The sequence below is a fragment of the Antechinus flavipes genome, chromosome 5 (assembly GCF_016432865.1).
Source record: "Antechinus flavipes isolate AdamAnt ecotype Samford, QLD, Australia chromosome 5, AdamAnt_v2, whole genome shotgun sequence".
NCBI lineage: Eukaryota > Metazoa > Chordata > Mammalia > Dasyuromorphia > Dasyuridae > Antechinus > Antechinus flavipes.
In genome coordinates, this window is record NC_067402.1 from 225,925,585 (window position 1) to 225,943,557 (window position 17,973).

General features: G+C 37.7%; 1 protein-coding gene across 2 annotated transcripts in view; it reads right to left on the minus strand.

The window, feature by feature from the left end:
- SCN8A (sodium voltage-gated channel alpha subunit 8) overlaps positions 1-17,973 on the minus strand; it is a 211,587-nt gene that overhangs the window by 74,554 nt on the left and 119,060 nt on the right. For both annotated transcript variants that reach the window (XM_051963581.1, XM_051963580.1), the window contains 5 exons: positions 12,982-13,203; positions 11,206-11,269; positions 6,067-6,208; positions 2,916-3,122; positions 1,599-1,886 (listed from right to left, as the gene is read on the minus strand). In XM_051963581.1, the coding sequence (XP_051819541.1) occupies positions 1,599-1,886; positions 2,916-3,122; positions 6,067-6,208; positions 11,206-11,269; positions 12,982-13,203 (923 nt within the window). The remainder of the gene's footprint in view (positions 1-1,598; positions 1,887-2,915; positions 3,123-6,066; positions 6,209-11,205; positions 11,270-12,981; positions 13,204-17,973) is intronic.

Below are 17,973 nucleotides of genomic sequence, written 5' to 3' on the forward strand. Positions count from 1 at the left end.
CTCTGCATTAACTGGAGCTATCACAAGGTAGGGTGTGATTCCTCAGGGGCTAGTTTGTCACCTGGCACCCTTCGCTGGATGTCTTCAAATAAAGACTGGGTGACACTAATAGTGGGGATTTTTGTTCTGATATGTATGGATTAGACTAGAGGGCTTCTAAAGTACTTTCCAATTCAGATTCTACAGTGGTTTGGGGAAGGTAAATCACCACAGGCTAATGGGTTGAAGGAATTGGGCAAGGAAAAGAGGTGGATGGGCTTCTTCAAGTATTTGAAGGATTTAATGTAAATTAAAAATCTACCATGTCAAAGAGAGATCAGGCATGTTTTATATGGCTATGCTGGCAAAACCGGGAAGAGCAGGTAGTAATTACAGAGGTGCAAATGTAGGTTTGATACCAAGAAAAGCCTGATAACAACTAGGGCTAGCCCCAAGTGGAATGAGCAACCCATAGAGTCTCTTTCTCCTTGCAGGTCTTCAGACACGGGGTGAGTGACCACTTATTGGCTAGCTTAACAGTAGGGATTCTGTTTTTGTGTATGTGTTGGCTGCTCAGGTCCCTTCTTTTTCTTACTATATGAGATTGCAGTAATAGCACATATCTGCAACTATCAACAAATGTCACGTTCAAATGAACTTGATTCATGACTTAAAAGACTTGTTATTCCTTCTCTCTAATCATGATGATACAGGGTTCAAAACAAAAGTAAGTCGGCCTATGGAAGACAGGAAGAGAAATTCTCTTCTAAGAAATTTGGGGCAAAGCTAATCCTTTTAGAACCAGCAGCCTGAGAGCATGATCTGATTGTTATTGAAGTAAATCTACCAATGCTGAATGAAATCACAGAATTATTTCCTAAGCCTTCTTCTCTTCTTCCTCTTTCCTAGAATGTAGTTTCCAAATTAGTCCTAGCTACAGAAGGAAAGAGGAAACAAAGATCTAAAACTTAGTCTCTATGGGTCTTTATTAACACTGAGATTGTTTCTGAGAGCCAGTATGTAATGTTTGCCCCTTCCACGGGGCTAGTTCCTTAGCCAGTACACATTAACAAAAGTGACTGACAAATCTAAAATGTAAATGGGCCAAGTCTAGTTTCCTGGTTAGCCATTGCCCTGAATGCTTTCTTCATGTGAATGTTGCTTGCCCAGTGTGGAGACTTAGTTCAGTCTGCTAAGAGTTACTTTTATTGTACCTGATATATCTGCATAGGTTCTATGGATAATGTCCTCACAATAACAAGACCCAGCCATCTTTGCCACTCTCCATCTCAACACAAAGGATTCTGGCCTCCAAAAGCAAAGGTCTAGGTCATCTAGCTTGTACTAACCTGCTGTGGCAATCCTTAACATAGAGCTCTTTATATAAATTCTCTTTTCACCTGGTTCCATTTCAATTAATCTCTAATTTCAGAGTACTCAGCTTCTTGGTACAAACTATAGAAAGGGACAGTTGAGAACAGAGTGCAGTACAGAAGGCAGCCCTAGGGATTCAGGGAGAAGGCTGGAGGACATGTAGGCAAAAGGGAAAGAAGGGGGACTGATGGAGAGCTTATAAATCATTAAAAGTCATTCTTGGCTTATGCAGAAAAGTACTCTACCTGGTTCATGATAGAAAATTTTCTGCCTATTCTGTTGTCTGGTAGGCGAAAGGCCTTCCTCCTCATTCCATCTTCTGACTCTGATTTAAACACCTTCTCACTGTCCCCTTTCTCTTCTCCTTCAGAGAGCTCCTTCTGTTTCCTCTTCTTCCTCCTGTTACGTCTCTCTTTGGCACTCTTTGAACTAAGTTTGGAAATTTCAGAGGAGCTCCGAGACCCCCTCCCTCCACCTTCTTCTTCTATAGCATCTTCTGACACAGTTCCAGCAGAAGTGGCCATTGCAGCAGCCTGTGGGAGTAATCACAGGAACCAAATCAAATCAGGAACAAGTAAGCAGTAGCAATTAAAGAGTGTACCTACAATTTTTTTTTAATTTTGGGTTTTTCCTCCCACTTGATAGTATTTTTTCCAATTACACTGTAAAATAGTTTTCAACATTTATTTTTTATAAGATTTTGATTTCTATTTTTTTTTCTTTCTCCCTCTCTTTTTGCTCTTTTGTTCCCCCTCCCTAAGATAGCAAGCAATCTGACATAGATTACACATATACAATCATGTTAAAACATATTAAAACATGTTGTAAAAGAAGAACGAGAAAAGGGAGAAATCATGAGAAAGAAGAAACAAGAAAAAGTGAAAACAGCATGCTTCAATTTTCATTCAGACTCCATAGTTTTTTCTTTGGGTGTGGATAGTATCATGTGCCTTTTGGAATTGTCTTAGATCATTGATTGTATTGCTGAGAAGAACCTCAACGTCTATCGTAGTTGATCATCATATAATCTTGCTGTGACTGTGTACAATGTTCTCTTGGTTCTGTTCATTTCACTCAGCATAAGTTCGTGTAAGTTTCTCCAGATTTTTCTGAAATTCAGCTATTCCTCATTTCTTACAGAACAATAGTATTCTATTACATTCTTATATCACAATTTAGAATCTACAATTTTATAGAAATTGCTCTACTAAAGATTTTAAGCAAGTGAGGAAGGAGAGGAAAACAAGTATCTTTGACAGGGAGACCAAAGTTAAAAAAATCTTCAGTTTGCTTTGTACCTTGGGCAAATATTTCTAAAAGCATTTGAACAGTATCTTAAAAGATAAGGATTCTGGGTTGTATTTCCATATAAGCATCCTTAATAAATAGCTCACCTACCTTCTCAAAACAACAGGGGATCATCTGAGAAGAAGCAATCTGGTTATTAATAAAAACAAAGTAGCTCAGTTATTTCCATCACTCCAGTGACCCAAATGCACTATACTGGGGAGACAGAGATACAGCTTCAAGGATGTACTGCTGACATGAGGCCCAGTACTAACCTGAGCTTCTTCCTGTTGCTTTTTTAATTGTTCCAGCATTGCCTTGAACTCTGCCTCCTTTTGCTCTGCCTCCTCCAAAGTTGCCTGGTTCTGCTCTTCATAGGCCATGGCCACCACAGCCAAGATAAGATTGACCAAATAAAAGGAACCCACAAAGATAACCAGGACAAAGAAGATCATGTACGTTTTTCCTGCTGCTCGTAAAGTCTGCAAAGATAAATATCATTTTCTAAGTCATGTGCATCAATTGAAAGCACTAGAAAAACATTCCCAGGTCCGCTTGCTTGTTGATCTCTTTCTGTGGCTAGATAAAAGTTTTGGGTAGTGGTTAATTGAAAAGCTCTAATATTATGTGTTTCAAACAAATGAAAGAAAAAAGTGGCAGAAAAAAACACAAGATGGAGGAAGGAGAAAGGAATAAAGTAATTCCCTATCAAAGCATCTTTTCTTGCTATTAGGAAATATGAATGAAAACACCTCAAATAATCACTAACTTAAAGAGAGGAGACAGGAAATAGGGCATAGTCATAGAAAGCTGGCCTCAGATTAAAGAAAAACCAAATTCAAGTCCCATCTTTGATACATCCATACTCACTATATTGACTCATACACGTGTTGTCATCCTTTATTAGACTATAAGCTCCTTAAGGGCAAAGGCTATTTTATAACTAGTAGGGGCTGCTAAGTGCTTTCCCTTGTGCTGGGAGAGGAAACTCTTTCCTGAGGACTCCTTAAAGTGATAAAATCATAGGTTAATTAAAAAAAAAAAAAGCCAGAGAGACTTTATTTAGAGTTGTTTTCTTAAGCTTGAATCAGTAACAAATAATAACACAATGTGTGTTTCCTCCTGATAAAAGGATTGAAGAAAATTCAAACCTAAAAATTACCAAATTAATTTGATGAAACAGAATAATGTACTCATTCCAACTGAAGAGGGAAGATGATCTACATCGAACAGATGTATAAGTGCTATGTCCTCTAGTAGAATGTAAACCCCTTGAAAGAAGGGACTGATTTATAGTAGTCATTTTGCTTAATGTAGCATTCTGAACACAGGGGTGATTAATAAATGGTGTAAAGTATTGTAATTATTGGCGACAAGATGAATGTTTTTGATTATAGGAGAAAAGGAAACAACTATTTATTAAGTGCTTATTATGTGCCATATACTGTGTTAAGTGCTCTTATAAATATTATCTCATTTGATCTGAGGATCAATCCTGGGAGGTAGGTACTATTATTATCCAAATTTTGCGATTGAGGAAACTGAGGCAAATTGCAATTAATTATCTGAGGTTGGATTTGAATTTAATGCTTCCTAACTCCTGGCCTAGTGCCCTATATCCACTGTATAATCCAGCTGCCTCTATAAGGATTTTTTTTAAGAAGAAATAATTCTAAACAAATTGGAGAGAAAATATAAGCAGCAAATAGATTTCATAAAAGTAGATGCCCAAAATCTATAAAAAGCTGATATACATTCATAATTTGGCCATCTACTAGCTATCTTTGCTCTAAGGTCCTGCTCTTATAATCAGTAACTTCCTTATATAATTTAATAAAACACAGAAAAGAGAGTTGGAAAAAAGGGGCAGCACACTCATTACTCATTAGGGCACAAAACTACTTACTGGTGAGACATTGACTCCAGCAGGGAAGCAAGTGAGAATATTTTCCTGATCTGTCAAATAATATCTCATTTTGCCCTGGATCATCATTGCACACTCTCCTAGCTCTGACTCTGTGATCCCAAGATGCTCTAATCCATTCTGACCAAGTTTTTCCTCCCCCTGCTCCCATGCAGCAAGCAGCCAGGGAGGGACCCAAAGAACACAACTCCTTTTCTCAACAGGGAATGATTAGGCCTGCCTTAGCACTGTGTCCAATCTTATCTACACCACTACTTAATTCTCACTTTAGCACCACTGAGTGCTAAATACTGAGTGCCTTCCCCCAGCCATGCAGGGCCTTCTGCTAAATTCCAGGGAACTACTTTACTTGTTACCACTCAGAAAATCCAAGTCAGGCTTCTGAGTACCAGTCAGAAATGCAAATCTGAGCTGGAATCTTCAATTGCAGAAATGCTCCTTTTCCCTCCCATAGTGGCCAGGCAACTCAAAGCTACGAGCCATGCAGCATCAGAGCATTCTGGCCTTGGATCATGTGACTCCAGCCATCTTAATTTATAGAGAGATCATCTGAAAGAGAAATTCTGAGGCCCAGTAGAAAACAAATTTATCTTTCTTCCATCAACAACTGAATATTCCCAAAGTGCTGAATAAAATCAAAATGAAGGCCCTTTAGAGCATGAAATATGTATTATACTTATTATTTATATAGTGTTTATATTTCATTTTTAAAAATCTCTCTCAGTGCCTAACATGGTGCCTTTTGAGGACACAAGAGATGCTCAATATATTTTTTGATTAATTAAAAGTCCCAATTACAAAAGCCTGAGGATGGGCCTAGCATGATTCTTGGGCCATGCAGTAAACAGCTGAAATGGTGTTTCCATACACAGTGAAGCACCTTCTTCCCCGGCCACCATTTTAGGGACAGGACGGGCTGGCCATTCTCTGCCCAACTGGGCTTCTAATTCTCCCAACTCTCCTATCATGACTCAGCTGCCTTCTTATTCATGACTACCCTCATTCTGAAATATCTCTTTATCATATTGGCCCCCTTCTCCTACCAGTGAGTTCCCTTTCAAGGCCTCCATTTTGGGGAAGAGCTCCACCTGGCCATGCTTACTTCCCCTCCCCAGAAGTGCTTCTGACTCCCGACTTTCCTACCGTGGCACTGGGTGGGCAGCTTCACACCTCCCCTCCTTCTCCTTTTCAGATCCCTTTATGTTTTGTCATCCTTTATTAGACTATAAGCTCCTTAAGGGCAATGGCTATTTTATAACTTGTTATTATTGGTATATAATAAGTGCTTAATAAATGCTTGCTGCTTGTTTGCAAGAAACAGGTGACAACTTGAGGGCTCAGATTTAAATTAACAAACTATCACCAGGTTATTTTGGCTAGAAAATATAATCCTACAAGCCTGCCTGAAATTTCTCATCACATTCTCACAGAGAATGTCTCTATGTCTCTACCCAATGTGCTGTCACATAGAACCTCTCATCAAAGGAAACAACATTACTCACCAACTGATACAAGTTTTCCCAATAATCCTGGGTCATTAGGCGAAACAATGCCAAAAAGGCCCAGCTGAAGGTATCAAAGCTTGTATAGCCATAATTTGGATTCCTTCCTGCTTTCATACATAGGTATCCTTCAGGACATTGCCTGAAAAGAGAAAAGGAAAGGATGGAACTTTTAAACTTGTTCAATTTAATTCAATTTTTAAAAATTATCACATGCTATTTACAATACATTCAACTAAAGACCACTCAAAAACCAGCAACAAATCATCATCAAATTATGGAGTATTGAGCAAAAATCCTGGCACCAGTTTAAGAAAGGCATTGGTACACTGGAGAATGCCCAGAAGAAAGCAATAAGAATGATGAAGGGACTTAACCCCATGATGTTTGAGGGAAAATTGAAGGAACTAGAGATACTTAGTTTGGAGTAGAAAAGGTTTGGGAGAGGTGGTGGGAAATGAATGGTAGCTTGCTTCAAGTATCTGAATAGCTATCATGAAGGATTTCTGTTGACCCCAAAAGACAGAAATAGGAACAACGGTTGGATATTTCATGTGTAGTTTCCTTCTTTCTGGAGATCTTCAAGCAAAGGCTGGATGACTACTTGTGGGGTATTTTAAAAATATAGGGGATACTCTTTTGAGCTATACATACAGCATAAACCTCAGAAGAGCAATAAACATAGGAGCGGTTCAGTTCTGCTACATATCAGATCAGTTTGACTAAATTCAATCCTTGTTTTAATATGCCAAGCCAGAGTGAAAACCAAGAAAAAACAAAGAAAAATTCTTAATAACCTTTTATCCCGTTAACGTTTATAGCAGTAGTGAGATGGTTGGGATGCTAATAGTCTCAGATAAGTCACTTAGATGATTGCTCCTGGAATTGCTGACAGATCCCCTAATGCCTGCTGCAATGCAGATACTAAGAGGGAGTCTCTTTGGTCACAGGTCATCTTAAAATGTCTTTTTCCAGAAGAATATATCTTAGGTAAATTCTGAATAACATCTACAAACATTGTTGCTCCTTCAGTTTTAAGCCATCAGCAAAATTAGATATTTATACCATTGCTAGGCAGTCAGCTACACTGAGGAAGACAGAGAATCGAGTGACTACAAAAGAAAGGCAGGAATCTAATGTTCAGGACCTATCCATTATCCTATTACTTGGGGTTTTGAAGCTTTTTCCTCAGGAACTTCCCTAACACCTGCTGCCCTGTAAGTGTGACTTTCTTCTCCCCTCTCCTTAAAAAATCCTTCTACTTTTTAAACCATAGCAGCTGCTGTTATAGATATAGGAGCTCATAAGTTAAATGCTAAAGTCAAGACACATTTTGATAGATCATTGAGCAAGGGGGCAGCACATACAGACAAGATCTGTATGACATCCTTCTCCAGGGGTCCTCAAACTTTTTAAATAGAGGGCCAGTTCACTGTCCCTCAGACTGTTGGAAGGCCAGACTATAGTAAAAACAAAAATTTTGTTTTGTGAGCCTTTAAATAAAGAAACTTCATAGCCCTGGGGGAGGAGGATAATCGCCCTCAGCTGTCACATTTGGCCCGCGAGCCATAGTTTGAGGACCCCTGTATTTGCAAAACATATACACACACACACACACACACACACACACACACACACACACACGATATAAGTATTGTATTTGGGCCATTTCTGCTACAACTGGAGCAAGAAACCTTTGAGCTGACTATTCATATCTTCTACCTTATTGCTACTGAATGACTTAATCAGTTTAACCCCTCTTTTCCTTAACCTTTGAACCCTAGATGCTGACCTCCCAAAATCTGCAAAGCTGATTCTACTTTTGAAAGAGAAGAGAGGGAACATCATTTTTTTTTTTTTTTTAAAGTAGAGCAGGTTCTTTCTTTAAGGGAAAAAGACCTGTTTCATATGATATCCATTGATTTTTCCTCTTGGGAGATTTAGGGAAATGTGTGATCTTCTAGAAGGGTTCTTTGTTAGATTATGGTAGACAGGGATTCTATTTTACAAACTGTACCAAACAAATGATTTTGTCTATCTTTGTAATTCTGAATTGACTCAGATGGCTTCAGAGGAAAAAGTGAGGGCTGGTGATTTTACCCAGCCCTCCCTCATTTAAATTCAATTTATTTGCAGGTAATTTGCAAGTCAGGATTTTTGATTGAAAGGAAAGCAAGGTTGAAGAGAAAGGTATGCCTTTCATCTTTTTTTCTTACATAGGTTTGACCATGTCATTTTCCTGTTCAAAAAAAATCAAAGTATTGCTTACTATTTCTAGAAAAAGATACATACTCATTTCTTTGACATTTAAAATCTTTCTCCAACTGATATCATATTACTCCTTAATACAAACTCTACATTTCACCCAAACTTTCCCATATATAACATTCTATTCTCCTAATCCTCTGCCCTATTCATGTTTGAAATAAGATAAACTCTTTCCTCACTTCTTGGAGAACATCCCTTGCGCACACACTCTCTCTCTCCATCTCTCCTCACCTCCCACTTACATCAATGCCTAGGGATTTACTTATCTCTATACAGATGACTCTAAGATCTATATATCCAGGATTGGTCTATTTCCTGAGCTTCAATCCCACAAAATCAATGTTCTATTCCACCTTTTTAACTGGACATTCTGTAAACTCATCATCTCTAAAACAGATCATGTTAACTTTCCCCTTCTTCCCAACTTCTTCATTTCTGCTGAAGAGACTATCATCCTTATGGTCACCCATACACAACCTCACAATCGTTTTCAACTTCTCCTTTCCCTTACCCCACACATCCAATCACCTGCCAAACCTTATCTATTTCCCCTTCACATCATCTCATCCATCTCCTTCTCTCTATTCACACAACCACTACTCTAATTCAAACCATCATCCCTTCCTACCCTACAAAATATTGCAATAGCCTCCTGATTTATCTTGCCCCTGCTCTCTCCCCTTTCTGTCATTCTTCAGAGCTATTAAAGCAATATTCCTTATATTTTAGGAACATAAAGTCTAAAATATGAGTCTGACTACATCATACTCTTTTTCAATAAATTCTAAAGGCTTCCTATTACTTCAGGGTCAAATACTAATTCCCCTGCTTACCATTTAGAGCACTTCACAATATGGCTCTGACTTGTCCTTCCAGACAGATTATATATGACTTCTCTGCTCATGGTCTGATGATGGTTTGAATTAGAGTAGTGGTTGTGTGAATAGAGAGAAGGAGATGGATGAACTGATTTGGTTCCTATTGGGTTACACACAGAATGATCTTCCATGTCCAGCCCCCATGTCGCTACACTGGCCATAGTTGGCTGGAATGCACTCCATCTTTACTTCTGCCTCTGAGGATTTCTGGTTTCTTTTCAAGCTCCATGTCTGATATGTGAGCTTAACTGATCTCCAAGTGCCCAGCCCTTTGGAATTATCTTCTTTATTTTGTATATATCTTGAATGTACTCACACATGTCTCTCCAAATCTAATGTAAGATTCTTGAGGGCAGTTTTGTTACTGTATCCTAGCACAGGTTGTATATGGGTGACCACATGCCAGGCATATAGGAAGCAAATAATAAATGCTTGTTGACTCCTTGAAACTCAGCCAGAGCTGTCCTCCATTGGCCTAGATTACTTGTACAGAGTATGTATCCTTTGTTCTCTTCCTCCTTGAATTCCCAGGGCGTAGTTCAAGGACCTTGTCCACAGAAGTCATTTAATAAACGCTTAATGAATTGTATCAAAATTTCAATCTAATTTATAAGGCTCCGAAGCTTGGTCCAATCACCCCAATGTTTACAATCAGACAACAAGCATTTATTAAATTATTAAGTGCCAGTTCTTATGCTAAACTCTGGGGAGCATTCAGAGGAGCTCACCATTCCTACAGGACCCTGGTTAAATGTGACCTTAGACCTGGACCTCTTCTATCAGCAGGAAGAATGCCTTAGATGAGCCTACAGTTCCTCATCTAATGCCTTCAAGGATATTAATAAGCAGGTTACTGAATAAAGTTACTACTCTTGTAAAATCTCCTATTTCTTACTACTGAAATATTTTTCACCATCCTTCTTTACCTCTACCTTTATAATGAACTCACAGAGCATCAAATTATATGTTAATTTATTTCCGTATCCTTTGCAACTAATATTAATACATAAATATATAAGTTGCAATTATTTCTATGGCAATCTATTGACAAATACCATAAAAACTGAATAGTGTTGCATGAAATAATAAGGTTTCTTTCTGGATGCTTAATAAAACCAATCCTATTTTCTGTCTTATTTGCCCCTCAAGGAAAACCAAGCCATTTTATATTTTTCTCCATTTCTTGGGTAGTAATGGTAGTGTCCTTCAGTTACTTCAGTCATGTCCTACTCTTTGTGACCCCATTTGGGGTTTTCCTGGCAAAGGTACTAGATAGGTTTGCCATTCCTTTCACTAGCTCATTTTACAGATGAAGAAACTGTGGCAAAGGGGGTTTAATAATTCACTCAAGGTTATAATACTAAGTGACTGAGGTCAGATTTGAACTCAGGGCTTCCTGACTCAAGTTCTGGCACCCTATCTATTGAACCATCTAGCTGCCATGACCAATAAATGCATCACAAAATGGTTGGCCTATACATACAGAACTGGCCTCCAAAAGTAGAAACAGCTTATTGCTGGGACCATTCCCAAAGCTTTGCTAGCATGGTGAAATCCAATAGTGCTTACAACGCCCCACTGGCACAGCAGAGCCTTCAAGAATCCAGGGTTGTACAAGGATCTGCCTCATACCAGGGCTTCCGTTTATCACAGGAGAACAAACACTAAACAGGTACATTTCTTTAGTTCTTTACAATTTACAAAGTACTTTCATGAGTTATCTAATTCCCCACATCATGTCTGCAATTTAGTAAGAGCAAGTATCTTACAAAAGAGGAAATAAAATCATTAGGGTAAGTAAATGGTAGAATATAAAACCCCCAAAATCTGTTCAGGTCTTTCCATCAAGAATCCAATGTTTTTTTCTTTTTCTTTTTGCTTTCTTTCTTTTGGCCACACAAAGGAAAGAGTATATGAAAATACTGTCCATCTTCAACCAAATATGAAATAAATTATTTTAAGGGAGGAGAAAACATCCCAATGGGTTACTTACCCAGCATCAGAACTATTCCCACAAAGTAAAGGATCTAACATGCCTGGTATGGTGTAAAAATTTGCTAAAAAAAAATGTGAAAAGAAAGAGAATGAATTAGGCATATTTAGATTTTTAAAAACATCTTATCTTCAACAACAAAAAAATTGCTCCTTTCTGTCCCTTTATCACTATTATCTATTTCCTCTTCATTGTCCTAGTACCAGGTATCATCTAAGACTACTAATCACAGAAGTATCTTATTTTGAAAGAAGAGTCATTCTTTCTCTAATATTCTCTTCAAGTATCCTTCTCATTACTTTCTTATGGATATGTCAATCTAACTAAACTTTCAAAGGAAAGGTTAAGATAAGAACAAAGAAAGAAGGAAACAAGCATTTATTAAGCACCTATTATTTGCCAATCATTGTGCTTAAGCAAATCATAATTATTATCTGATTTGACTTTCAGAATAGCCCAGGAAGGAAGATTTTATTATATCTCCATTTTACAGATGAGGACACTGAGATAAACAAAGGTTAAGTGACTTGCTCATTATCTTACACTATCACTAACTTTTTCCTTTATAAATCTGCTTTCCCAGTTCTCTTGAAAAGTAGTACATCAAATAACAAGTACATCAAATAAAAGTAGTAGCACCTCAAATAACAGTCAACAGCACTAGTCTATTATTAACATGATCAAATAGTACTTTTAGTTTAATAAATTAATTTTTTAAAACTCAATATCGTTCTACAACACGGGTTCTTTCTAATGAAGTGACCATCCTTTAATGGAGGGGTCATGAAGCTACCCTCTCTGGGAAAACATTCTCAAAGAATGATTGGTTCTTTAGACACATTTCTTCCTCAGTTGTATCATAGTATATGGTACCTTCCTTGTTCTCTGGCCCTTAAAAAACCCTCACTAATAAAACATGCAATACCTATAATATGATCCTGTGATCCTAAAAATAGTAGATACACATTTAAATAGTGCTTTAAAGTTCATAAAAACACTTTATAAAAACCTTGCCGGCACTTCAGTGAGGTGAATAGAATATAGACGATCTACAATAGATAATATGGTAGTGGAGAGAATGTGACACTAATCAAATTTAGAACTTAAAGAAAAAAAATCTTAAAGCAACTCTTATTTTTCAAGAGAAAATGTAAAGCCTTGTTCTTTGAATATTTTAAAGGGGCGGGGGGGAAACAAGAATAACTATCTTGGTAAAGTCTGGCTGCCATTTGCCTCTTAAACAGTTAATTTGGATAATCTCTCCAGGTCATCTCTGTTAGCTGTGAATAGATTACTGAACAGACATTCTGATAACTTAGCAAGGCTATCCTCTGGTGTTCCCTTCTTATGAATAAAGATTTTAAAACCCCAAAACAGATAAAACATTTTATTGGTGCATTTAATCTTTGTATAAAAATCCAACCTCAGATTGAATCCTTTCTCCCCCCCAAAAAAAAAACCCAATTAAGTAAAAATATCTAATAGCAGATACATTTAAATACACACACACACACACACACACACACACGCACGCACACACACACACAATTCTATTTTTGTCTCCTGCTTCTTTGCTGTTTCATATCTACTCTTTATTGTTTTAAAATTAATTACTTAGTATTTGACTTCCTTCTATTTTTTTATTCTTTCAATAACATGCATTGTTGTAGTTTGGGGCTCACTTCTTGGAACATTCATATTTCAATCCCAGTAGATTTTCTGACCATGTAAGCCAGGAAAAGACTGTGCCCTTTCTACAAAGAAGGGCATACTTACTTTTGTTGTTGATATACTCTTCCCAGTCAAAACCTTTGGTGCCATTTTCAAGGAAACTCTCATTAAAATTAATGGGCCACACAACACACTTGTTCCGCAGGTTGCCCATGAACAACTGTAATCCAATCAAGGCAAAGACACTCAGGCAGAATACGGTTAAGATCATTACGTCAGACAGCTTCTTGACTGACTGAATGAGGGCTCCTACGATGGTCTTCAGACCTGAGGAAAAAGAACCATCAGAATTAGACTAAGTCTTTGGCCCTCCCAACCTCCCAGCCTCCCTTTTAGTTTTTTCTAATACTGGCCCATGCCTACCCTTTTAACCAAGAGGAATTCATTCTGTATAGCAGCAATAGAGAAATAAGAGTCTTTATGTTTCAAAATATCATCATTATCAATATCCACCAGCAGGAAAAGTTATTTAATTCAAGCTCAATAATATGTAAAGAAAAAAAATAATTGTTACCTCTGTTAACCTGAGGCCCTTTTCAAATTAGAAATACTCTTTTCTCTTTAGCCCAATAGAATAGGAGCTACCAGGAAAATAAGGAGCTAATAATAAAAGAACTTTTCAAGAGTTTCCAAATTGGGACAGCCTTTTCCAAGAGTTCCCAAACTACCAACGTAGCTGCAGGATTGGTTCAATAATAACAATGATAATAATTAGCATTCATGTAGTGCTTAGAAATCTTCAAAGTACTGTAAAGCTATTACCTCCTTTTGTCCTCACAACACTGAGATATGAATACTATTATAATCTTTATATTACAAACTGAGGTCACATTTGAACGCAGGTCTTCTTGACAGCAAATCCCAAAGCACCCTTTCTACCACTCCACCTAGCTGACTCCAGTAATGAGCCAATCCGTTACATCTATTGTTAAAGGCAATTCCTCTTTCAGCTATTTCCTGTCTTTTCTGAATGTATGCCCCAACTTCCACAGCAGACCTTTTCTGTCACTTAAAGGTAAAAAGTAATTGGATAGAGCACTAGCTCTGAAGTTAGGAAGACCTGAGTTCACATCTGGCCTCAGACACTTAATACTTCCTAGCTGTGTGACCTTGGGCAAGTCACTTAATCCCAATTGCCTCAGCAAAAATAAATACATTTGAACTTTTTTTAAAAATAAAAAATAATCCTAATAACCCTTTTAAGTGCAGATTTAGGAACAACTCATGGTTTGAATTTGAAGCCACAGTTGAATTGTTCAAATAGGGTTGAAGAAGAGCAGGAAATAGCTTTAGCTCTAAACTATCATTATCTCTGCAGCTACATCTTAATCCTTGGGGGCATGTTTAAAGGTAACACAGACTAAATTCTAGCATTAAAATACAAGATGGACTGAAGGAAGAGAGAAAGGTAAGAAATCCATCTAGACTGCCCCTATTTCATGTCTATAGGTAAGATAATTAGACTGAGAAGTAAGAGACATACATCACTTCCTAATCTCTGCTTGGCCAGTGAGATGCTAATTAAGTCACTTAATTTCGAGAGACAGTAAGAGCTTCCCTGTTTATAATAAGATGATGGAAATAAAGATGATGCATATGAAGTAATATAAGCTGTTTAATTAAAAGTTTTAAGTTCAAGATACTGCTACTATTGTGGATAACATGGAATAATACATCACTTTCTCCCCATTCGGTGGCTCAGCAATACCAAGGCTGCCAGATCTTACTTGAACATGGCATTTCCATCCCCTGCCTCTGTGACTTTGTACTGGCTGTCCCTCATGCCTGGAATGTTCTCTTCACTCTCCTGTCTTCTTTTAGGGCTCAACTATCTGTTGGAGGCCATCCATTTCTCCCCTTGAGTTTTCCTCTCTAAGATTACCTTGCATTTCAACTTATTTTATGTGATTTTTCTCCTGTGCTCCCATCTTCTTACCTTAGTACCTTAATCCCTTTTAAGAAAGGGACAATAATTGTGCCTTTTGCCTTTCTTTGTACCTCAGCAGAGTAATTGGTATCCTGTAAGAATTTAAGAAATGCTTTATGGTTGGTAGATTAACTATTTCTATGTGTTTCTTTACACTTGGCTAGCTGAAATTTAAGAGAGGCTAATAGGTCTATTCATTGAAAATTTTAGTACAATGGTAATTATGAACAACATTCTCTCCTCTATGTTGTTGTTCAGTCATTTCCAACTCTTCATGGCCTCATTTTGGTTTGGTTTGGTTTTTTTTTGGCAAAGATACTGTAGTGGTTTGCCATCTCCTTCTCCATCTCTCCTCTACATTCAATGCTTATATCATGGCAAATCCAAAGATAAGGAGGGAGAAGAAATGAAATGCCTTCCCCATCCCCCCAAAAAACTCTACAAACCTCGTTGGGGCCAAATATGAGAGGTGTCATGTCCATGGACACCCTTATTCCTATTAGTAAAGAATCCTTGCTCTTAAGTCAGAGGGTTTTGTGTTCAAATCTCACCCCTGACATTGACTACTTGTGAGATGTAAGGCATTTCATTTTAATTTTCCTGGGCCTTTAGTTTCCTCATCTTTAAAATGAAGGAGTTGGAGTAAATGGCTTCTGAAGTCCTTTCCATCTAGACAGCTAGGTCCTCCCAGATTAGGTAGACCCTTTCCTCTCTCTTATGGGTTTAATTATGAATCTAACTCTTCTTATCCAGCCCTAACCTATATCTCCTAGGTCCCAGGGTAGTATTATCAACTATTTCTAGGATATCTAAAATTGGATATTTGGACTCAGCACGAGAGCCTGTATGGTTCAGACCCAAACTGTATTTCTTCTATTTCTATTAATCCTTCTTCATCCTAAACTTACAATTCCACCTGCATTCAGATCACACAATCAGTCTTGCCAAATCTTGTCAATTCAGTGTTCACACCATCCTTTGCATCCATCCTCTCCTTCTCTCCAACTCAGGCAGGCTCTCATCCCTTCACTTTGTAAGATTGAAACAGTTTTCTGGTGGATTTTCCTGACTACAGTCTCTTCCGACTCTATCCCATCTACACCTCCTTTTTCAAGATCAGCTTCCCATTGCCCCAACACGTTCCAGTGGCTCCCTAGAGTACCTCCAGAATAAAGGATTAAGGCCTCCATTCGGCTTATAAAGAAAGCTCTTCATCACTTTGAGTCCTTCCTATCTTGTCAGTCTTCCCTTCACATACAATGTGATTCCATGAAACTGACCTCCTTCGTGCTCCTGTCTCCATGTCTTTGCATCAGGTAGGAATGTTCTCCCTGTTCATCTGCCTCTTCACTTTCCTGGCTTCCTTCATAACTTAGCTCAAGTTCTACCTTTTACAAGAGGCCTTTCCTAGTCTCCCTCTTCATCCTACCCCCAGCACAAGTATCTTCCCTCTGACATAACATAATTTGTATTTACATTATATAAACTTATATGTACATAGCTGTCTGCAAAATGTCTTATTAGAATGTGAGCATTCTTATGTGAATGTGTTAAGTGTCCGAAGTCACATGTGAACTCAGATCCACTTGATTCTGGGTCAATGTTCTATCCACTGCATTATTTAGCTTCTCCTACTTATTAGAATTAATAAACAGAATAGGACCAAAAAAATATGTTGTTCCCAAATTACTTGGGAAAGAAATGTCATTACACTTTGATTAGCTCTACTACTATTTTTCTAAAACCATGTTAGAAAAAAGGGAACTAGAAAGGGATTTTAGAAAAATTAAAAACTTTCTTAGAATCATGCCCAACTATGAATGAAACCTCTAAGACAATGGTTTCTATTGATTTAATTTCTTCTCTTTCATTGACTAGATATCTGCCATGAGGAGCAGAAAACTGAAAATGTGATGAAAACTCATCGCATGTCTTCTTCTGAAACTGAAATAATCTCTGAGATAAGAACAATTTTAGCTTTTAACTCATTTAAAATGAAAATAACAGAAATGTAGGAAGTAAACTGTATTTCATGCTCTTATAGTCATCTGTATATATATCACAGATTCAATTCTTAATTATCCAAGAATGGTCACCTAAACATGTTGTTTTTTTATTGATCCAAAATCTATACTCCGGTACAACTAATTTTTTTTTCCTTCTGTTCTGACCACTTTTCCTTAAGTCTCTTTTGCTGATTTATCTTTCTGCCATACTTTTAGAATGACTGTTTCCACTCTCCCTTCATCTTCCTGCTCCCATACTTTAAGAATGACTATTCCCATTTTCTCTTCATCCTCCCTAAGACTCAGTTTTCTTCTCTTTCTAATTCTTTCCTTTGATCTTTTTTACTCCAGTAATTTCAAAAACCATTCCTATGCAGATGACTCCAAAGTCTATATATCCAGATTAAAGTTATATTCACAGCTCCAGGTTCCCACTAATCTGCTGGACATATCTAGTTGAATGTCCTGGTAATGCTTCAAATCCAACAGGATCCATACTGAAGTCCTTTTCTCCAAATCTGCCCTATGTCCCAGATTCCTTATTTCCCCCATTATCTCAATGAATAGACTGGAAATCTCAGACTCACCCCTGACTTTTTATCATACCAAGATCAGTTAAGGAATTAGGAAAGCTTAGGCTGGAGGAAAGAAGACTTGGGGAAAACATGTTTCCTGCCATAGTATTTGGGGGACTCTCATTTGAAAGAGGAAGTGGATTTATTCTGCTTTAATTTAGAAGGAAGAGGCAGAAATTGCTAGGGGGCAGATTTCAGCTCAGTAGAGGGGAAAACTTCTTAATAAAAGGAATTTTTCAGGGATGAAAGAGAATGCCTCAGGTGGGAGTTGTTCCATCACAGATGGTCTTCAAGTGGAAGTTGGGTGAATATTTCCAAGTGTGTTGCAGAAGAGATTCTTGTTCAGGAATGAGTTGGAACTTGTGCTTAATCTCAAGAAATGCCTCTCTGGAATTAGATTCACAGAATTACAGAGCTGGAAGAGACCTCAGAATGGACCTTCAGTTGATTTACCCAGTCTCTGAGGAGATGATTCTCAATCCTAATATCTTTTCCCTCAGCACTGGTCTTGCATCACCAACCACCTATT